The sequence below is a fragment of the Lemur catta genome, chromosome 4 (genome assembly GCF_020740605.2).
Source record: "Lemur catta isolate mLemCat1 chromosome 4, mLemCat1.pri, whole genome shotgun sequence".
Classification (NCBI taxonomy): domain Eukaryota; kingdom Metazoa; phylum Chordata; class Mammalia; order Primates; family Lemuridae; genus Lemur; species Lemur catta.
Window position 1 is genome coordinate 70,140,621 of NC_059131.1, and position 21,525 is coordinate 70,162,145.

Consider the following 21,525-nt stretch of genomic DNA (forward strand, 5'->3'; position numbering starts at 1 on the left):
ATTCTGTGCCCCAAACAGATCCTCCAGGCCTCCTCCTCACTCCATTTCCAATGGCCCCACCCTGGCCTGGGCACCACCACCCTCCTGCAGACTGAGACATGGGCCCAGGCCCACTCTTGGCCTCACCCCACCCCGTGGCCCTCACAGCCTTGGCTAGCCAGGCCTCTGCCTGCCTCTCTGGCCCCATTTCACACACCTGTACAACTCCCCCAATTTTTTGTGCCATCATCAGAGATGATTCTTCCCCACCTGTAGGGCTGGGGAAAGGTCTTTTGAACCATTTGTCCCTGGTTCTGTGTGGCCTCAGCCCTCCCTTGTTTTCTCTCTAGGAAGGCAGCTGATCTTTCAGGGAAGCAGAACTGTCACCTATGACCCTGTCATCCCCTGGACCAGCCACTCCTGGCATCCCTGCTGCTGCCATCCGGCTCTTAGGCCCTTTAAGACTGGCATTCCACAGCCACGTGATTGAGTGGACCCAACCTTCACCTCTGATTTTAGGGGTATCTGCACTTTCTCTTTCTGGCCTCTCAGAGTCTTCACCTGCTGGCCACTGGGGCTCACCTACAGCCAGAGGGCTGGGGCACAGTGAGAATGTTCCTCCAGGTTCACTATGCGGTTCTTTCCTGGTGCAAAAAGAGTTCGAGTTCTTCAGCCCAAGGTCCAGTGCACACCCACTGTCTTACCTGGACTGGCCCCAGGGTCTCATTCTAGCACCTAAAGTCCTGCTTGTCTGGGGGAAGAATTTGGAATGTTCCCCCCTGGTGAGAGTGGGGACAGCAAGTGTGCTGGTGACCAGAGGGGTGTGCCTGAGCATGCCACACGTGGGCCGTTGTTCTCTGGGAAAGGCCTTCCTTTCTTTGTTACTCTTCATTCCTTTTCTTCCCTCCCTTGCTTTTATATTTAAGGGACAAATTATTTTTTTAATAGTTTTAAATATACTTGATTTTTTAAAATTCAAAACCATATTGAATGGTCTTAAAAAGTAAAAGTCTCCTACTCAATCCCTTACCGCCAGGCCCTCACTCTAGAAGTAATCATTTTTAAATAGTTTTTGTTCTGCTAGAAGGAGAAGCTTCCAAGTGTCAAGGTCAAATAGATTCTCATGTCATGTTTCAGTTTGCTTCGTAGTTAGGGCATGCTTTTCTTGAGTGGTTTTGTTTTTCATGGAGTCTTAATGGACTTTGCTTTCTCTTGTTTCAAGAAGAAACATGCCTTTTCCATCCTATCACTAAAATCTTCTTACTTCTTTTTGTTGAACAGAAATCATCTCCTTCTTAAAGTCATTCTTTTGATCCCTCTGGCCGCCTGTTCTAACGTGGACTAATTGTTTTTTGGGCTTGCCACATTGCTACCATCCAGGAGTTTCTTTACACACACTCCTCTTGGCTTAGTTACAGGAAGCACACGTCTTTTAAAATCTTAATTTCTTTAATGCTTTTCTGCAGTTCCTCCACAAGTAACATTTCTTGGAAAAGGCATGACCAGGTTAATTTATTGTGCCTTTGAATATCTGTCTTTATTTTGATTCATATTTGATCGATAATTTGGCTAGCTGTAAACCTTTACATTCAAAATAACTTTCATCAGAATTTGGAAGGCATTGCTCCAAAGACCTTTGCCACTTAAAGGTAGTCCACAGACCAGCAGCCACGGCATCACCTAGGAGACAGGTGGGAATGCAGAATTCCCCAACCCCAGAATCTGAATTTGAACAAGATCTCCCAGGATGTACTGAGAACATTGGAATTGAGAAGCACTGTTCCATCCTTCAGTGCTGCAGAGAGGTGTGTGGTCAACCTCTTATCCCACAGTAAGTAATCAGGTGTGTTTCCAGCCTGAGGGTTTGAGGACCTCTCTGTCTTGATGTTCTGAAATTCTCCAGGCTGTTTTCAGGCTTTTACCTTTTCTGGTGGGTCCTGCCAATCTCAAGACTTTTGCCTTTCTTAAGCTCTAGGGAACTTTCTTCTATTTCTCCAGTTTGCCTGCCTCTCTATATTCTCAGCTCCCTCTCTTGGGAATGTTATAGATTTCCTAGACTGATGGTCCATACTTCTTAGCCTTTCCCTTTAATTTCCCATCTTTTAGTCTTTCTGATCTTCATTCTGGGAAGTTTTCTCAAATTTGTTCCTTAGGTCTTACATTGGATTTTTTATTTAGCAAGAGTATACTTTTAATTTGCCAGGCATGTTATGGTTCTCTGAGTGCTCCTTTCTCATAGCAGGCTGTTCTTGTTTTATGGATACAATGTCACATCACACATTCTTAGGGTTACCAATTAGTTTTTGTTTCTCTGTTTTGCTTCCTCCAGTGTCAGTTATCCTGTTTGCTCATTTCTTTCTTTTTTTCATGCTGCTGATTTTTCCTTAAATGTCTGATCATCCTTTTAGATAATACTGTGGAATTATTGCTTATTTTCTTAGGCGTGGTGATGGTATTGTGGCTTTATAAGACAAGGTCCTTATTTTTAGAAAATTAATGTTGACGTTTTTAGAGATGAAGTATCTTGATGTCTATAATTTACTTTCAAATGGTTTCATGCACATACACACACACACATGCACTCACACACACAGACACTTAGAGAGTAAAAAAGAAAATGTTAATATGGAAAAGTGTTAACATGTGATGAAACCAGGTGGAGAGTATGTCCAGATCTTCACTGTACTAGTCTTTCAACTTTTGTCTTGAAATTTCTGTCTGAAAATTTTCATTGTAAAAGTTGGAAATCGGAAAATACAAAAATATCTCTTGATGCTTAATTGCTGATTCTCTGAATAATCTTAGGAAAATACACTACAGGGTCTGAACTCTCCAAGGAATCAGCTTTCTTATAGGAAAACAAATGTCTGTTTGGTTTTTTTTTTTCTCCCTCAATTCAAATTTAATAGAAAGTACAATGCGTGCCTCACTGGTACACAGCACACATCAGCTGGCCTGTGCCCCAGCACAGCTCGGGCATTCCCCCCAGGGGCAGAAAAGCTGGCCTTCCCAATCCCTGCAGGAAGGCCTGTCCTGTCCCACACCACATCTTGGCTGAGTCTAAGGTTGACCATTTTAAGCACAAAAAAAATTTTGTTCTCACGGCTGCCCACTGCAACCCAGCACGAAAACGAGCCAGCGCTCACTTCTGTTTGGAAAAATATCCTTTGCTGTTGTGGACACTGGACTTGCTAGTATCACTGCCAGGCTCCCAGTTAGCAGGCACACATCTTGCCATCAGCAGTTCCAAGACAGAAGTCTCTGCGACAGAAGCCACCCAGACCACTCCTTGCTTGGTTTTTAAGCAAGTTAATGATAGGTCATTTGCATTTTTGCATATCTGCACTGTGGGGTAATGGGCAATGTATGCAAAGCTTCTTACTGACATTCTTTAGGAAATCTACCAGAATGGTTTAGGAAGGGGCCTGTCTTGGTGTATCTCTAATGAAGCAAAAGAAAGTTATAATGGGATTTCATGGGTGTGGGTAGTAATTGGATTTGGTGGAGAGTGTAATCAAATTTCACCAAGGGCCTACAACCTCTGCCCCTGGAAATAATGAAAGGGTCAGGAAACCTTCCATTGTGCTTAAAGGGAAACATGTAAAGCCTGCAGAAACTCTACAGCACATCTCCGTCATGGGATGACATCCCCAGCACTTCAGAATCGCAGAAGAGTTTCACCCTCCGGTAGGAGTTGAAAGCACTGCAGGTAATACCAGAACATTGTGCAACTCATTGGCCAGTTTCCACCCTCTAGTCTCCTGAAATTTCCATCTATACATCAGTAAGGAGAATCAACGCAGAATCCAGCGAGAGAAGGGTGGACTCCCCAAGGTGGGCAGATCCCAACACACAAGTAGGAGGCCGCGTGGCCCGATGCAGGTAGCCAGCACCACCGCCCGTCATCACTCAGGCATCACCCCTGGATGCCCGGCAGCCAGAGACTCTGGGTCCAACCCACGGCGTGTGGACTGACAGGATTCCAACACGGGAGGACCTGTTGACCAACGGCAAGCAGGCAGGCTGACCCCTCCCCAGCACTAAGCTGTGTACTCAGGGATCTCAGTCTCTCACCCCAAGGACCAAGCCCTCTTGAGCAGGTGGTTAAACTTTATTCCCAGAGCAGGTTTCCGGAGCTGTGGCAGATGCCACTGCTGTGGTCAGGAGCTCTGATTTGGGAAGCTGACTGTCCCGCTATTAGGCAGACCTTTATGGAAATGCCCAGCTCTGCCCAAATGCCTCTCCTGCTCTCAGCTCCTGTGACCCAGTGTGCCCACAGAGTCACAGAGTCATGCAGGAGAAACAGCTCCCCCCTCCAGCTGTGTCCACTCAGCTTGTATCTTAGCTCAGGCCGCTAATAAAATACCTTAAAGTGGGTAGCTTATAAACAACACTAATTTATTTCTCACAGTTCTAGAGGCTGGGAAGTCCAAGGTCAAGGTGCTGGCAGATCCAGTGTCTGGTGAGGGCCCACTTCTCAGTTCATAGATGGCACCTTCTTGCTGTGTCCGCAAAGGGTGCAAGAGGCCAGGTGGCTCTCTTTCATAAGGCACTAATCCCAGCCAGGAGGGCAGAGCCCTCATGACCTAATCACCTCCCAAAGACTCCATCTCCTAAGACAATCACCTCAGGGATTAGGTTTGAACACATACATTGTGGGGGGACACAAACATTCAGACCACAGCTGGTTAACCCATCCATTTCATCCCAATTTCATGCCATGCTTTCCATTCTCCAGAAATTAATCAAAATCCTTGGTCTTCTGATGGGTCCTCTCCCACTGTCAATGCCACTGCAGATGTATTCTCTTTTATTGTTCCTTCTAGTCATTCCAGTAGGATTTGAAGAGGGAGGAGCGTGGGTGCCCACATCGTCACCCTCAAGCAGAAGTCCTCCCCTTGGAGTCCTGTCCTATTCTTGCTGCAAGGTCTGCGTGTCTCCTGCTTTCCCTCTAATTCTGGATGTCTTGGCGTTGCTTCCCCCCCAACACCACCACCACGTTTTATCTTCCCTCTTCTTAGCAGCACAGTCAGGAAAGGCATAAGCCTTATCATAGGGCACCATGTGCAGAGAAAGTTAACACAGCAGACCTGAGACTGCTCCCCTTGTCTGGCATCCTCCGGAACTTGGATGGGGGGAGGGTTCCCACCACTCCCTCACTGATAAGGTGCTCACTGTGCCCGACCCGTGAGTGCAAACAAGGTAGTTTATGCTGAACACCTGCTTTCCTTCTGAGAGTCTGCAATATGATACGCCCTAGGCAGAGGGTGTCTACCTAACCAGCCTCCAGTGAAAACCTTGGATGCTGAGTGTCTACTGAGCACTCCTGGTAAACAACATGTCATGGTGTTGTCACAATTTGTTGCTGGGGGAATTAAGCGTGTCCTGCATGGCTCCATGGAGAGAGGGCTCTTGGAAACTTGTCATTGGTTTCCTCTGGACTTCAGCCTGTGTGCCTTTTCCCTTTGCTGATTTTGCATTTTGTGTTTGTGGGGTGGGGGTGGTGAAAGAGAGAGCAATGTGTCTGTGTGATGTGTATGTGAGAGAGAGAGAGAGAGAGACATAGAGAGAGAGAAAGAGAGAGAGGGGTGTGTGATATGTGTATATTTATGTATTTTTTACATATGATTTTGCCGTAATAAATAATAGCCATAAGTACAACTATATGTCCAGTCCTGTGAGTTCTCCTAGTTGATCATCCATCCCGGGGCTGGTCTTGGGGACCCCGAAAACACACCACTTTTACAACACACACCCCATTTCCAGCTGGATCATGGCTTGAGGTAGCATTTTTCCAGTATATGTCTGGAAGATATCTGTCTGGCAAAATGGCCAAAGTCTGGACTCAAGGTCTCTGGTTATCTCCTTAGCAGACTAGGAAACTGGGCCATCCCCTGTTTCCTTCCTCAGCCTCGGCCTTGGAGCACCTGTATGTGTTCTCAGTGCACAGGGTGCTGCTCTGCTCTTGGTGGTGATGACCAGGCACTCCGGGCCAGGCACTCAGGCTTTCTACAGCCCAGTGTCCCTGCGTGCCACTGCTGCCTGTGGTCCAGAGCTCTTCCTTCCATTTCTATCTCCCACTCACACGATACACAGAAGGAGGCCTTGTTTCTCCCCATGCTTCCACTTTTGTTCACAGTTAGAAACCGTGACCACTCCCATAACAAATTAAACAGCCTTTCCATAATGCCCACAAATGGGAGCTTGCAATTAAAGCACTAAATCACAACTTCAGGGTCAAGTGATGTGGAACAACATGTTGAAGTTTAAAATATACTCCCAACGAGAAAGGTGTCAAAAAAGCTTCACACACTTGGATCACCAGCTGAGATGAATGTCAATTAGTGGAATGTCTAAATTACTGAATATTCTTAAGAAGTGGTTTTGTTATAACATTTAGGCATGAGGAAGTCAAAAGAACAGACAAGTTTTAACTTAGCCCAAGTTAAATTGCCAGTCTTAATTCCCCCCAAGTAATTTGCTTTACTATAGATATCTCTAAAAGCTAGAATAATAAGAAGAGACCTGCCACTGAGTATCACATGATATTTTACTTCTCAATGGACTGTGCTGATACCTGTATAGTGTTCTTAAATGTCTGAATTACTCTTTAGGTTAGCAGTTCTTCCATTATAAAAATCAATCATCTTCATTATAACACATTTTAAAAATACATAAAAATGGAAGGACTATTCTTTCACTCAGAGCCCTTACAACATAGAGATACCAATATTTTGCTCTATTTCTTACTAAACTTATGCATGCACAGATTTTTGCTTTATTTATTCTTTTTAATTTTTTTGGATATAATTGCAGATTCATTTGCAAGAATGCAGTTGTAAGAAATAATTTGGAGATCTCATGTACACTTTACCCAGTTTCTCCCAGAAGTAACACTTTGGGTAACAATTAACAGAATTCCAACCAGGAAAAATGATGTTGGTGCAATCCACAAAATTTATTTAGTTTTCACCAGTTTTACAGTCACTTGTGTGTGTGCATGGCATGTGTGTGTGTGTTTAGTTCTATGCAATTTTATCATATGTGTAGATTTGTGTGACCACTACCACAGTGAGGATGCAGAACAGTTTCATCACAGGGTCCTTCAGGCCACTTTTTCATAGCCACGTTCACTTCCTCCTCTTTTCTGTTCATCACTCCTGGCAACACTGATCTGATCGCCATTGTTATAATTTTGTCATTTCCAGAGTGGTATATAAATGGAACCCTACAAAATGTAGCCTTTTAAGACTGGTTTCTTTAACTCAATATCCAAGTTGTTGTGAGTATCAACAGTTCCTTGTTTTTTACTACCATGTAGTGTTCCATGGTATGGAGGCACCATGGTTTCTTTAAGCATTCACCTACTGAAGGACTCTTCGGTTGTTTCCACATTTTGGACGTCATGAATAAAGCATCTATGAACACTCACATGTTTTGTGTGAATGTAACTTTTCATTTCTCAGGGAGTAAATACCCAAGAGTGTAATTGCTGGGTTGTAGAGTAAGCACACGTTTAGCTTTCTAGGAAACATCTATACATTTTTCTAGAGTGGCTGTAACATTTTATATACCCACCAGTAATGTGTGAGTGATCCAGGTTCTCTCCTTCTTTGTCAGCATTATACATTATTAATTTATTTATTTTAGCCATCCTGATAGGAGTGTAGTGATATCTCATAGGAGTTTTAATTTGTATTCCCATAATGATTAAAATGACGTACATGTTTTCACCTGCTTATTTGCCATTAGCATATCTTCATCAGTGAAATGTCTGTTCATGTTTTTTGACCACTTTCTAGTTGGATTGTTTTTCACTGTTGAGTTTTGAGAGTTCTTTATATTCTAAGTTCTTTGTTGGATGTGTCATTTGCCAATATTTGATATCTTCTCCCTGTCTGTAGTTTGTCTTTTCATCCTCTTCATAGGTTCTTTCACAGAACACAAATTTTTAGTTTTTAGTTTTGATGAAATCTAGTTTAACCAATTATTTCTTTTATGAATTATGCTTTTGATGTCAAGTCTATGAATTTTTTTCCTTAGCCCTAGGTCTCAAGGATTTTCTCCTAAGTTTTTTCTAAAAGTTTTATAATTATATATTTTATGTTGAAGTCAGTAATCTATTTTGAGTTAAATTTTTAATAACATAGGAGACTTAGATTGAAGTTCATTTTATTGCCTGTGGATGTTCAATGACTATAGCACTAATTCGTCCATTGAATTTCTTTTTCAACTTTGTCAAAAATTGGTAGGGCATATTTGCGTGGGTCCATTTCTGGGTTTTCTGTTCTGGTTCGTTTGCCCATGTGTCTATCTCTTCACCAGTAGCACACTGTACTAATAACTGTAGCTACAGAATGGGCCTCGACACTGGGTGCAGTGACTCCTCTCACTTGATTCTTCTTTCTCAGAATTTTATTTTAGCTGCTCTAGGTCCTGTGCCTTTCCATATAAACTTTAGAATAAGCTTGTCCATGTCTACACAAAACTTTGCTGTGATTTGCCAGGAATTATATTCAATCTATAGGTCAATTAGGGGAGAACTGACATCTTTCCTATGCAGAGGCTCCCAGTTCATGCACATAGTATGTCTCTCCATTTATTTAGGTCTTCTTTGATCTCTTTCATCAGCATTTTATAGTTTTCAGCATATAGATCCTATACATGTTGTGTTAAATTTATACCTACATATTTCATTTTTTCTTTTTGTTTTTCTATTTTATTTTATTTTATTTTATTTTATTTTTTTGAGACAGAGTCTCATTCTGTCACCCTGGCTAGAGTGCAGTGGCATCATCATAGCTCACTGCAACCTCAAACTCCCGGACTCAGGCAATCCTCATGCCTCAGCCTCCCAAGTAGCTGTGACTATAGGTGCGCACCACCACATCCAGCTAATTTTTTCTATTTTTTTGTAGAGATGGGGTCTCACTCTCACTCAGGCTGATCTCAAACTCCTGACCTCAAGCAATCCTCCCACCAAGGCATCCCAAAGTGCTAGGATTACAGGTGAGAGAGTCACCATGCCCAGCCTCCTCTTTTTGTAGATTCTTTCAAATTTTCTATGTAGATAAACATGTAATCTGCAAATAGGGAAAGTTTTTACTTCTTCCTTTCTAATCTCTATGTTTTTATTTTCTTGCCTTATTATACTGCTAAAACTTCCAGCACTATGTTGAATGACAGTGCTAACAGTGCTTTTTTCCTGATCTTGGGGGAAAAGCATTCAGTGTTTCACTGTTGAGCATGATGTTAGCAATAATTTTTATAGATGCTCTTTTTTAAGTTGAGAAAATTCCCTTCTTTCCTATTTTGCTGAGAGTTTTTATCATGAATATTTGTTGGATTTTGTCAAGTGCTTTTTCTGTGTATTTTCATGTGTATTCTGCTATTGTAGGACTAGGTGTTCTACATATGTTAATTAAATCCTGTTGCTTGATTATGTCATTCAGTTCTACCTTTCTGATTTTCTGTCTAGGAGTTCTGGCAACAGCTGAGAGTGATATGTTGAACTCTCCAACTACAATATGATTGTTGATTTGTCTATTTCTTCTTTCATTTCCATCAGGATTTTTCCCAGTACAACACAATATCATGTTGTATAGTTTTATTATTTACATATACAAGTTTATATATCATATTTTGTGTATATGTCTGTCACCCTATCTATATCTATCTATCTATATCTCATCATAGTCAGTGGTATTGCTGTTTTACCACTTTGAGTGCAGTGTAGAAACTTTACTTACATTTAGGCCTCTTCAACCTCCTCACTTTTTAAATACACTTGTCTGAACTATTTCCTCTACATATGTTGAGCAATACAATTCTCTCCTTATGAGACCCTGATAATACAAGCGCTAGCTCTTTTGTTATTGTTCCACAGATCCCTGCAATTCTGTTCATTTTTTTTATTCTCTGTTGTTCAGATCGGGTAAATTCTATTGATCCATTAAGTTCACTAATTCCATTCTCTCTTATATCCACTCTATTATTGGGGTCATTGTCCAAGTTTGTTATTTCAGTTCTTGTATTTTTCAATTCTATAACTTGCATTTGGTCCTTTTTTATTTCTTCTATTTCTTCGCTGATATTTTTCTATTTTTAAACTTTGTTTCAAGAGCATTTGTAATTACTTTTAAAGCACTTTTATGACAGACACTTTAAAATCCTTGTCAGATAAATCCAACATCTGATTCTGTTGGTGTCACTATCTATTAATTTTCTAATTTAAGTTGTGATTTTCCTGTTTCTTTTGTAGCAAGTGATTTTTCTATTGTATCCAGGGTATTTGGATATTACATTATAATACTCTATGATGTTCACACAATGACAAAATCACCCAACACATTTCTCAGAACTTATCCCTGTCATTAAGCAACACAAGATGATATAATTGTGTATCATTTTTACTTACCATATCATAAGTTTTAAATTTATGTTATAAACAGAACTCTTTGCAAGTACAATTTTAAAGGCTATATAATTCCCCACTGACTGGTAAGAATATGATTTACACAGTATCATCATTTTCCTATTGTTGAAAATTTAGATTCCCATATTATTGCTATAATAAATAATGCACTGATGAAATGTTTGTGCCTTAAAGTTTTCTATATTTAAGATTATTACCTTAGGATAGCGTCCTAGAAGTAGAATTACACATAGTCCAATAGCAACATGCAAGAGAACCCCTTGTGCCCTGGCCAGCACTGGGACTTCAACATACTTAAACTTTAAGTTTGAACATGAGCCAATTTGATAGAAAAAAGAAAACAGTATTGCAATATGTCCTAATATGCATTTCCTTGATCGTCAGTGAGTCTAATCAGCTATGCTCCTTTTATAAATGGGCTTTTCGTGTCTTTTGCCTGTTCATATTCTGGGGCCTTACTTTCTCTTTCAGAAGAGCCTTCCCTGTGGAAGAACCTGACTTAGTATGCACAAATAGTTTCTTAAACCAAAATATAATTCAATGTCAAAGATCAGCTAAGAGAAAAATAATTTAATCCTCCATTCAGCTACTGCAAATATCAAGTGCCTAACAGGAAAGCACCTGCCAATTAAATAAAGACATCAGATAAAGATAAAACATATGAAACAATTCAGCTTTCTGGATAACCCCTGACCTTGCAAATTATCTCGTTTAAAAAGAATAAACATTTCCTGACTCTTACCTGAAGCATAACAACGTTGTCACCTTCAAAAGTGACAAACACATCTGTGTCACACTTTAAGCCTGAGATTCGGTTTTCCATCATGTAACCCTATTGCAGAAAAAAAAAATACACACATTTTAAATTTGCAATCCCATCATTATACAGGACTAACATTTTCTTTGAAATTAAAAAAATATACAGAAAATTGAAAGGAAGAAGATAAACATATTTGTCCTACCCAGGATAACCACTGTAAGAATTTAGATCCCTTGTATTAGCTTTTGGTCCATAAATATTATTTTGAATCTTGCCTTCATTAGTAGTAAAAACATTCAAAAATAGTCATGTCATATTTCTCCAAAATATTGCAATGCATTATACTGATTTTTTTCTTTCTTCCCAATCTTATGAATGCTAATAAATGTCAACATATTAGTGATTACACTTACCATATGCAGGAGAATGATGCCCCCTACCCCCAACAGCCCTTCTGAAAATTAGCAAATATACCTACAAAAATTCTTGGAGGTAACACAAAAATCCTAAATTGCCACTTGTCATTCTGCATCTTAATATCTCAATATCATCAAATACTCAACATCATAAATTCACACTCCAGCTAATTTTTTTTCTTTTTTCGTTTCTTTTTTTAACTCTCTGAAATACTTATTCAAATGGCAGTAAGCTGCTGCTCATTTTCAAAGAGTTGCCAGTGTTTCTGCACCAATGAGAGAATCAGCGGCACAGGGGAAAGCAGGCTCCACCCCACGCAAAACACAAGGAAGCAAAGCTTGTTTTTGTTTGGCCCCAGGTCCTGCCCCTCTGAAGGCTTCTGTGCCACTTTCCTTCCAGCTCATTGCTCTCCCCACGATATCTCCAGAACCTGTCCCATTGTCCCAATCCACTTCCACAAAGTCACTCTTAGCATAAGCGACTGTCCTGCTACTTCTCCCAGGAGTACTTACAGTTAGCACTTTAGCTCTGAATAAGAAATGACAAGGTTCACCCCCGTTAAAAGTTTCAAACCCCATGGGCCCACAGGGAGTCCTACACGCCAATCTCCAGGTACCCTAATGCCCAGGAGACCTGCTCCATTTCTGAAAATGGCCACAGGAGTCACAGAAGCCTGGACTTGCAGAGTCCTGCAGCCTGCAGAGCCTTCAATACCTTGAGTGTCAGCCCTGCTCCTGCAGGACAGCCACCCCCTTGGCCCAGCCACCTTCTCCTTTTCCCCTCAGCATCACAGCCCACTGGACAGTGTTGTCACATAGATCCAAAAAAGTCGTCGCAAACCCAGCAGAATCCTTAATTACTTTCATAAGGTTAAAGTGATTTTATTTATAGATAAATAAATCAGTAACATATCCAAACCAAAGTTCATTTCTCCCAACCCCATAATCACAGAGTTAAACCCCCCTCATAGGCAAACCATGTGAAATCAGATTCTGACAGAAGGTATTTATGCCTCAGAGTGTCCCCACAGGGCTATAGCTGACTCATTTTCACCCTTCTAATTCTACCACATATTAAGTGCCCACTACAAGCCAGATATGTGCTGGGGCTTTATACAAACTTCACTTATCTCACTTAATCCTTTTCATCTTCACAGGAGCCCTATGAGGTAGGCATTACCCCATTTTATGGATGAAGAAAGTGAGGTTCAGGGACTGTGTTGGAATGTTCTTGAATCATCACTCAAGTTCTGGTGTGGAAAAAGATTAACACTAAATATATCACCTCAGTGTTGAGAAAAAGCAGTTAAACCTAGGCAGCACAGCTACTAAGCACTCAAAATATTATAATAATATTGAAGAAATAAGGTACTTTTTTTCTGTGCATTTTGCTCTGGTCTCTTCCAGTGAGGAAGAGGACAAAAGGTTCTTTGCTGTTTTCTGACTCTTTTTAACTTGTTCACAACCTGCGCCGGAAACTACACGGCCAGAGGGATGATTTATTCAAAGGGCAGAACCAGCAAACAGTTACAAACAGTTTCTCAGAGAACAGGCAATGGAGTCCTGTGACCATACAGATGTTTCTTCAAATGCAATATAATTTACTTCTCTCCTGTGTGGTGAAACTCAGCTTTGAACTCCGCTTCTAATTTGAAAGTCAAGTAAAACTGCATGTTGATTCTGGACTCGCCACAGCCCTCGAGAGCTAAGGTAACAAGGCTCACAGCCCTCAAAGAACTTGCAGGCAACTGAAAATGAAACAGCAACAAGAAAAACCAAAGTCCAACCATTTCAAGGGTGGTGCGGGGAGGGCTGTGGCTGGCAAGTGGCTTCCCATCTCCTGAAATTACCCAGGGTGTATTTACCATCTAACAACTTAGAATAGGCCAGAGAGACCCAGCCTCACTGAAATCTCAATCGTTGGAACCACTAAGGTGACCCATTTGGAAACTAACCAGGCTCAGAAAGTCCCAGCATCCCTGTTCTGGGTACGCGTGTATGAGAGTTCAGAGAAAGATCCACGATGTACAGAAGTTACTGAGTGGGGTCTTGCAGCCATCTTCTTGACAGACTTAAATTCTAAACTTGGGGCCCCAAATTCTTTGGGGACAAATGATTATATACAGTTTCTCTGTGTGTGTCTATGTCATTTTGTGACTAAAAATGAACTCATTTTTTAATTAATTACTAAAAGTAATACATAAGCAGTATAAAATAAAACCCCAGAAAATTAGAAGAAGAAAGAGGAGGAGGAGGAAGAGGAGGAGGAGGAGGAAGATAGAAGTCACCTACAACCTCCCAGTGTGGAAGATAAATGGGTGCCTGAGAAAGAAAGACCCCAGAAAAAGGATTAGGAAAGGAACTGGGGATCACAAGGATAGAAATAGGAGCTGGTGGGGGACTAGGGGAAAGACTGAGAAACCAACAACAAAGCAGGTCTGGGTAAAAGGGAGCCACGGAGTGTTTGGGGAGGAGGGGGATGTGACTATGCATGGGAGATCCAGTTAGAGAAGACCTTCAGAAGTCTTTACAGCCCAGCACCCCAGAGTGTGCCCATAGAAGGGACAGTCATGTAGGCCGTTACTAAGGGGCAACTTTAGGGTACGAGTTACATATAATGTGTCATTCTTCCTCTTCACAATGACATCTCATCACTCAAGTTTTTCGGATGGGAACACTGAGGTTCAGGGAGGTTGCCCCCTCCATTCTGGCCATGCTGGCCCTGCCCACGTCCCTGGGGTCTTGCGATACTCTTCCTCTGTCTGGAACACTCCCCTCGGATGTCCGTGGGGTTCCCCCCCATCACTTCACTTCCTTCTCTGGTCAGAAGTTCCCACCCCGCTGTCTAAACAGCTGCCCTACCCACCACCTTCACTTTCTAGCCCCTTGCCCTTTAAGACAGGCAGCATCACCCCATGCCCCCAGATCTGAGCCGGGACTGCCTTAGGGAGCAACTTTCCAGGGCCTTTGCTCCCACCATGCCCCGATACCCCCTCGTGCCACTCCGGCCTCTAGGTGATGCCCAGCTTTGACTCTGAGATGTCGCTCGGCCCTGGCCGTGGGGCTCTGGGTTATATCCCACGTCCACTGCATTTGAACTCTGTGTTCCCTCTTGGAGTGCCCGCCCAGGACAGGGCCGGTGGTGCAATCCAGAGGGCATGCAATGCTTGTCTCCTGGCCTCTCCATCCACTCACATATTCCTCTGTCTGTCCAGCCATCTGTCCTCCTTGCTGAAGAGAAGAGTGAACATGGGCATCGAGTAAGAGGGCGCTGGGTTTCAACTCCAATCCGCCACTCACATGCAAACTGACATCCATTCAGTCAGCAAGCACTGGATTGTGCTCCCACAGTGGGCCAGGCTCCATTTTCATGATGGGGATGCAACAGACAATGAGACAAAGACTGTGCCTTCTTGGAGTTACAGTCTAGAAGGGGCAGACAGGCAGCACAAAAAATTTTAAAAAGTAGATGATGGCACTGATGTATAACTATAAGAGAATGATATGCTAGAAAAAAACCAAGGTAAGAAGACAGAGCATGAAGGTGGTGGGTGGGGCAGCTGTTTGAGACAGAGGGCTCCATGCCACTCCCTGTGCTGGGAATTCTGACCAGAGATGGAATACAGTGAGGGAGGGGCCCCACTGAGACCCTGGAAGCAGGGCAGACACACGCCCAAGTGGGCCTGCACTCACAGTGCTCTGAAAGCTGGTTGAACACAGCTAATGGTAATGCAGCCCTGCTCCAGGAAGAGTAGGTAGAGAATGGCTCACAGAAACCCCACCCCAGCTCCTGCAGCCTGGGTGCTGTATGGTCACAGTGCTGCCAGGCAGTGTCCTGGCACCCCTGATTCTTGGGGGGGAAGGTGGCTTAAACTAGAGGCAGTGCAAGCTCTCCCAGAGGATGTGGAGGTGGCCAGCCCTCACAAAGACCAGGACAGGCACGGCAGGACAAAGAGCCCCGGGCGAGGGGGAAGGAAGGAGCCTTTCCTGGGCCCTGGTGACCATTAGCAATCAGCTCTTTCCAGGAGGATGAGGCAGAGGAGGAAACAGGGGACCAAGACTCTGCACCTGCCCTAGGTGTCTCATGGTCGGAAAAAAACTCTGCACTTAAAGAGCCTTTGAGCAGGTGTCCAGGAAACACGAAGGCAGAGGGTGTCTTGCAATAGCCATGTGACACCGAGTGGGCTGGAGCCACAGGGCTGGAGAACATGACCCAGGGACGCTGAGCCAGGAGCCAACAGCCTCCTGCCCAGGGCTCACGGCCCACAGGCTCAGAAGAGAAAAGGCTGAGCCACAGAGCCATGCTGAGCACCCTGCGATCCTGATCCTTGATTAACTCTCCATCATCTTTTCCAAGCCCAGGGTAAGGCCCCGAGCCAGGCTGAAAGCGTTGTCCTCCCTCCACCAAGCACAACGCTGAGGTTTGCCCAGCTCTGTCCCAGGAGGCCCCTCCGCCTGGGCCCTCTGATTTACTCAGAGGCAACACTTTCCAAGGAGCCTTGCCTGCCAGAGGAGGCTGCACAGGCCTGGGTGAGCCAGGATGAGGTATCTGGACTGAGTCCACTTTTGCCTTAGGTGGAAAAGACCTATTAGGCCCGGGGTGGGGCAGGGACCACACTGCAGGGAGTTGTGCAGGTGCCATACTTTCTCCTCTCGGGGGCATCCCTCCCGGAGCCAAACGTCCTTGGTGAGAACATGCTTCTGCCTCCTTAGTGCCACCGGGTGTCAAGGGACACATTCTTCCCATGGTGTTGTCCAGAGGGAGCAGAAGTATTCTGGGGAAATAACCGTGGCTGCACTTCGTGTTCTGCACTCCCACTCCTGCCGAGGGGCGTTTTCCCGCCCACTGCCAGCCACGGGCCCCCTCACTGCCCAGGGGATTCTGCCTCATTCCTCTAAGCCTCAGGACCGTCTCGGCTGTAACTGGGGGGCCACAGACGTCCACTCAGCAGGAAGCCTGCCACCTCACACACGATTCTCGGGCTTCGGCTCCCCCAAAGCACGTGCCCACCCTCCTCAGCTGAGGTGGTGCTGGTTACTGCGTGAGGGACTCCAAACGGTCGTGGTTCTTCCAACAAGGGACAGCTCTGCTCACCTACGGGCCTAGCAGCCAGGCTGGCCAGGTCCCCCCAGGGCTGACGCGTGGCTGCTGAAGCCTTGCCCTGTATGTCTCTGTTGGGAATCTCTCCACTGCTGGGCCTGATCAGGTGGCCCTCAGTATAGCTCAAATTGAAACTAAAAATTTACTTTGGAGAAGCCTATACGCACAGCACAGAGAGCATGGGTGCGTATGATACAGGCTGAATTATGTACCCTCAAAATTCATATGCTGAAGTCCTAAGCCCCAGTACCTTAGAATGGGACTGTATTTGGAAATAGGACCTTTAAAGAGGTAATTACGATTAAAGGAGGCAATCGGGTGGCCCTAATCCAATATGACTGATGTCCTTATAAGGAGAACAGGACACAGACACACACAGAGGATGACCTTTGAAGACACAGGCAGAACACGGCCATCTACAAGCCAAGGAGAGAGGCTTCAGAAGGCACCAAGCCTGCCACGCCTTGATCTCAGACTTCCAGCCCAGAGTTGTGAGAAAACCAGTTTCTGTTGTTTGAGCCACCCGGTCTATGGTTCTCTGTCTGGCAGCCCTAGCAGACTAACACAGTGTGTGTCTGAGGCGTTATCTCAAAGCTGGGTTGTTCAGGACCAGAGTAAATCAATGTTAACTGTGTCTCCGACACGATCGAATCTCTTGGAGTCTGAGGAAATCATTTTCTACACCATCATCTCCAGGCACTCAACAGCACCTTAGGTTTTTATTCCAAAATGAATTTTTTCATCTTTCCACATTGGACTCCTGAGTGGGGGCATCGACTCGTATATTCTTGCTGAGGTGGGGGGAGTGGGGGAAGAAACAGGTTTCATCCAGAAAAAAGTGAGTAATATTTTCCAGGAGCTGACTTTACTCCTAGGAAAGAAAGGAAGAAAGAAATGTGGAATAGGCAAAGGGAACCCTAAACCCACGCTGCAAAGCCAGCAGGATCCTCAGAGGGCGACGCAGCCCAAATCCGGGCTGTGAAGAGGGAGCAGCTCGCTAGGTAGACGCGTCACTCTGCGCTCTGCCTTCTGCATTGCATCCAGCCTCTTAGCGACTAATTGTGAGTGTCATTAAGGTCGTGTCCCGTTTCAGTGAGATCCCCACGAAATGTATTTTATGATTCCAACTTTGCACACGGGAAGTTTAATATTTTCCTGCTGTTTTTAACATTGCTGAATTTTTTACTGTATGATTACATTTAGTAAATGCATCAGAACAAATTAGAAACAGGTTTTCTTCCTCCTTTCTAAACAAATTGAGGGCAAATTTTGTTAATGTGAGGAAGAAACAGATGAAATCAATCTTATTTGTTAGGGGAGGGCCAATTAAAAATATAGAGACTAACGCACCAACCAGGAGGGACTGGGTCTTAGAGTTGTATTAGCTTTATACCTGTACACCTCCCCCGCCCCAGCGGTGGAGAACCCGGACACACAGGGAGCTGGGTGTGTGGAGATTCACTGCAACACCTCCCGTGACAGCCAAGATCTCGGCTGGATCTTCTCATCCAGAGTTCAGGGTCCAGCAGAAATGAGGACCCTGTTGCTTCCATGTGACCCTGTTGCTGTTGTCCTGCACTCTCAGGATTTGTGACCTGGGGACAGTGGGTAGGAGGGAATTCCTTCATGGATCTCATCACCAAATGCACACCAAGGCTCCCTCTGTCTCTGGCACTAAGCTGCCCCACAGCGAACCGCAGACATGGCCCCATCCTCATGAGAGAGACAGACATTGGTCAGGTAGACAAAAAAAAAAAAAACAAACAAACAGGTAATTCAAAGTCTGTGGCAAGTTCTAGAAAGGAAAAGATTGGAGTTTCTGTGAGAAAAAAAATAGCAGGAGAGACATCCTCCAACCTGGATGCCACAGAAAGTTTTCAGAAGGCTTGTTTAACTTGGAACCTTAGAGGAGGGAATTCAGCCAAGCCAGGAACGGGGCTGAGAGCTGCCTGTGCAGACACCTGAGGCATGAAGGGCACAGAGGAAGGCTGGGCTGCAGGTGGCGGGGGAAGGAGAGTGGCCCAAAAAGACAGGCTGGGGGCTGCAGTTTCAGGAGCCATCTTGGGGTTTCATTTTATGTTAGTTTAGGTGCAATGTAAAGTTAAAAATAAATTCCAAGCTTTGGAGTAAGATGACTTGTGCTTTTAAAAGATGACTCTAGCTGCTGAACAGAGCACAGACCATAAGTGGTGAGAGAGAGAGAAAGAGAGAGGGGGGGGACCAGCTGGTGGGGTGGGGCTGGGGGCATGTGTGGAGGGCTTGGCGAGGGGCTGGGTATGCATGAGAAAGAGGGAGGCGGCCCGTGACAAGCAAGTGGACAGGGTGGCGATGACTGTGTGGAGAGCTCTGAAGGAGGAGTCCTGTTTGTGGGGAAAGATCCAATGCTGACATCTGTAAGTGTCATATAGGAGAATGGGGGAGGCATCCTAGTGGGCCAGTCAAAAGGAAAGTTAGATGCAAGAATCTGGACATGTGAGAAGATGTCTGGGATAGAAATAGAAACTAGAGCATCCTCACCACAGAGGTAGTATTTAAAACCTTTGGAAGGGGCAGAGCACCAGAGGAGCACAGATACAGAGGGAAGAGGACCAGGGTCACGGGCTGGACGGTGCAAACCTGGAGAGATCAGGTGGAGGAAAACAGGCAGAGGAGAACACGAAGGCAAGCAAGCCAAGAGCTGGTGTCTTGAAAGCAGACAGCAGGTGTGTCCCGGAGGGAACATCTGCATCAATGAGCACTGCTGAACACTCAGGCAGGTGAGGGCCAAGGGTCCTGTGCACGGAGTCACCGGGAATCCGCAGTGACTTGACAAAAACAGCTCAGGTGGTGTGGAGGAGGGGAGGCCAAGTTTGCTTGGGACATCAGGCTCTGGCAATATGGCAAATTAGATATTCTTTTAAAAAGCTCTCCAGTAAAAATCACTGAAAATATGCTTAAGTATTTTTTAAAAATCATTTTGAATGCATGGTTAAGCAAACAAAGAAAAATACTCTGACACTGAGTACAATGAGAGACACGGCTTCAAAGAGGTGAACAGGTGTTGAGCCCTGGTAACAAATTATCGAAGACACCTACATAAACCTGGTCCTCTGAAAATTGATGTCTACTTTGGGTGAAATAAGCAAACACCATTCCCCACCCAAGAAGGTAATGTGAGGAAAGTCTCAGCTCTGGCTGGGCGGAGGGGGAAAGATATCTCTCTTTAGAATTTCTGAATCCACAGTTCCCATGAGGCCCTTGAATCTCCAAGGAGGGGAGTCAATTTAAAGTGGCCCTGAGTTGTGCCCTCCAGGTACCTGCTGAGCAAACACAGGCCCTCTCTGGCCTAAAAGAACTACCCATATAAAATTCCAAAGATCATGAGCTCAAAAAATGAAATGAAATACAATAAAGTAAAAATCACAAATACAAGGAGAAATAAAGGACAATCAGAAGAGATAACAACCAACAGACTCAAAACGGCACAGGCAGCAGATACTGACATTAACATAACACACCCAGAAGGAGATAAATAAAGAACATGGATAAGCAATATTCAAAATGACAATGGGCTAAAACTTTCCAGAATTGTTGAGTGACACCAATCCACACATTCAGCAAGCTCAACCAAACCCAGAGGAAAAACAAAACTAAATTCATACTTATACACATTGTGGTGAAACCACAGATCATCAAAACAAATAAAATATCTTAAAAGAAGCAGAGAGAAAAAAATAGATTTCTATAAAAAATTACAATTAGACAGAGAGCTGATTCCTCAGCAATTAACAAGGGAATCCAGAGTCACAGTGAAAACGTTAAGTGCTGAGAAAAAATCATAGGCAACTATGAATTCTGTACCTAACAGTACTTAACCTTTCTATATTGAGCATGAAATAAAGACATATTCAGACAAATAAGAAACACAGACCCACACTAAATGGTATTTAGAAGAAAGTACTCCAGGAACAAGGAAAACAACTAAAGAGATGCAAGAAGGACCTGTGAGCAAAGAAATTGGTAAAAGGTGGTAGGTCTGAAGAAACGCTGGTTCCATATGACAATAAACACAATGGCTGATTTGTGGGGTTAAAAACATAGTACTGAAGTAGTGGACAACAGTTGAGAGGGTGGGAGCTGGTGAAAAGTTAAGGCAATGTGTGCTCTTCCATTGCTGGAAGAAAAGAAAGGGATACCTAACTTTAGACTTTGTAAATTAAATGTACATGTTAAAATTACCAGGTGGCCACAAAAGGAGCATAAATAGAGTAAAAATTAGAAGAGGGACAAATGGAAAGGTGAAAAAACCACCATAAATTTGAAAGTTATTAAGTCCCATCAGAGATAAGATGCAACAAATAAAAAATAAAGCATAAGATAGGAGACATAAATTCAAATATATCAGTGATGACAATAAATATTTAGACTATACAAATAAAAATGAGGTTGTTGAGTTAAATTGAATTTTAAGGACAAATGTTGTTTATAAGAAAAATAAATGAAACAGAATAAACAGAAAGTTGATAGTATAAGGATATAACAGGGAAATACCAACCCCAAGTGGGAACTTTTGTACTTATATTAATATTGGACAAAATGCACTTTAAGGCATTACTAGAGACAAAAAGAGTCATTGCATAAGGATCAAAGACTCAATTCATTAGGGAAATATAACAATTCTAAATTTGTAGACTTCTAATAACACAACTTCAAAATAATAAGACTGAAGTTGATAGAATTACAAGGAGACACTCACAAATCTATCGGTAACAGTGGAAGATTTTAGCACACATCTCTCAATAATTGATAGATCAGACAGACCAAAACCCGAGTAAGAAGAGGGAATATTTGAATA

The 21,525-nt window shown here is 43.6% G+C and overlaps 1 protein-coding gene across 4 annotated transcripts in view; it reads right to left on the reverse strand.

Moving 5' to 3' along the window:
• The window catches only part of ACOXL (acyl-CoA oxidase like), a 299,186-nt gene that overhangs the window by 112,741 nt on the left and 164,920 nt on the right, over nucleotides 1-21,525 (reverse strand). For all 4 annotated transcript variants that reach the window (XM_045550091.1, XM_045550092.1, XM_045550093.1 and 1 more), the window contains exon 13: nucleotides 11,157-11,246. In XM_045550091.1, the coding sequence (XP_045406047.1) occupies nucleotides 11,157-11,246 (90 nt within the window). The remainder of the gene's footprint in view (nucleotides 1-11,156; nucleotides 11,247-21,525) is intronic.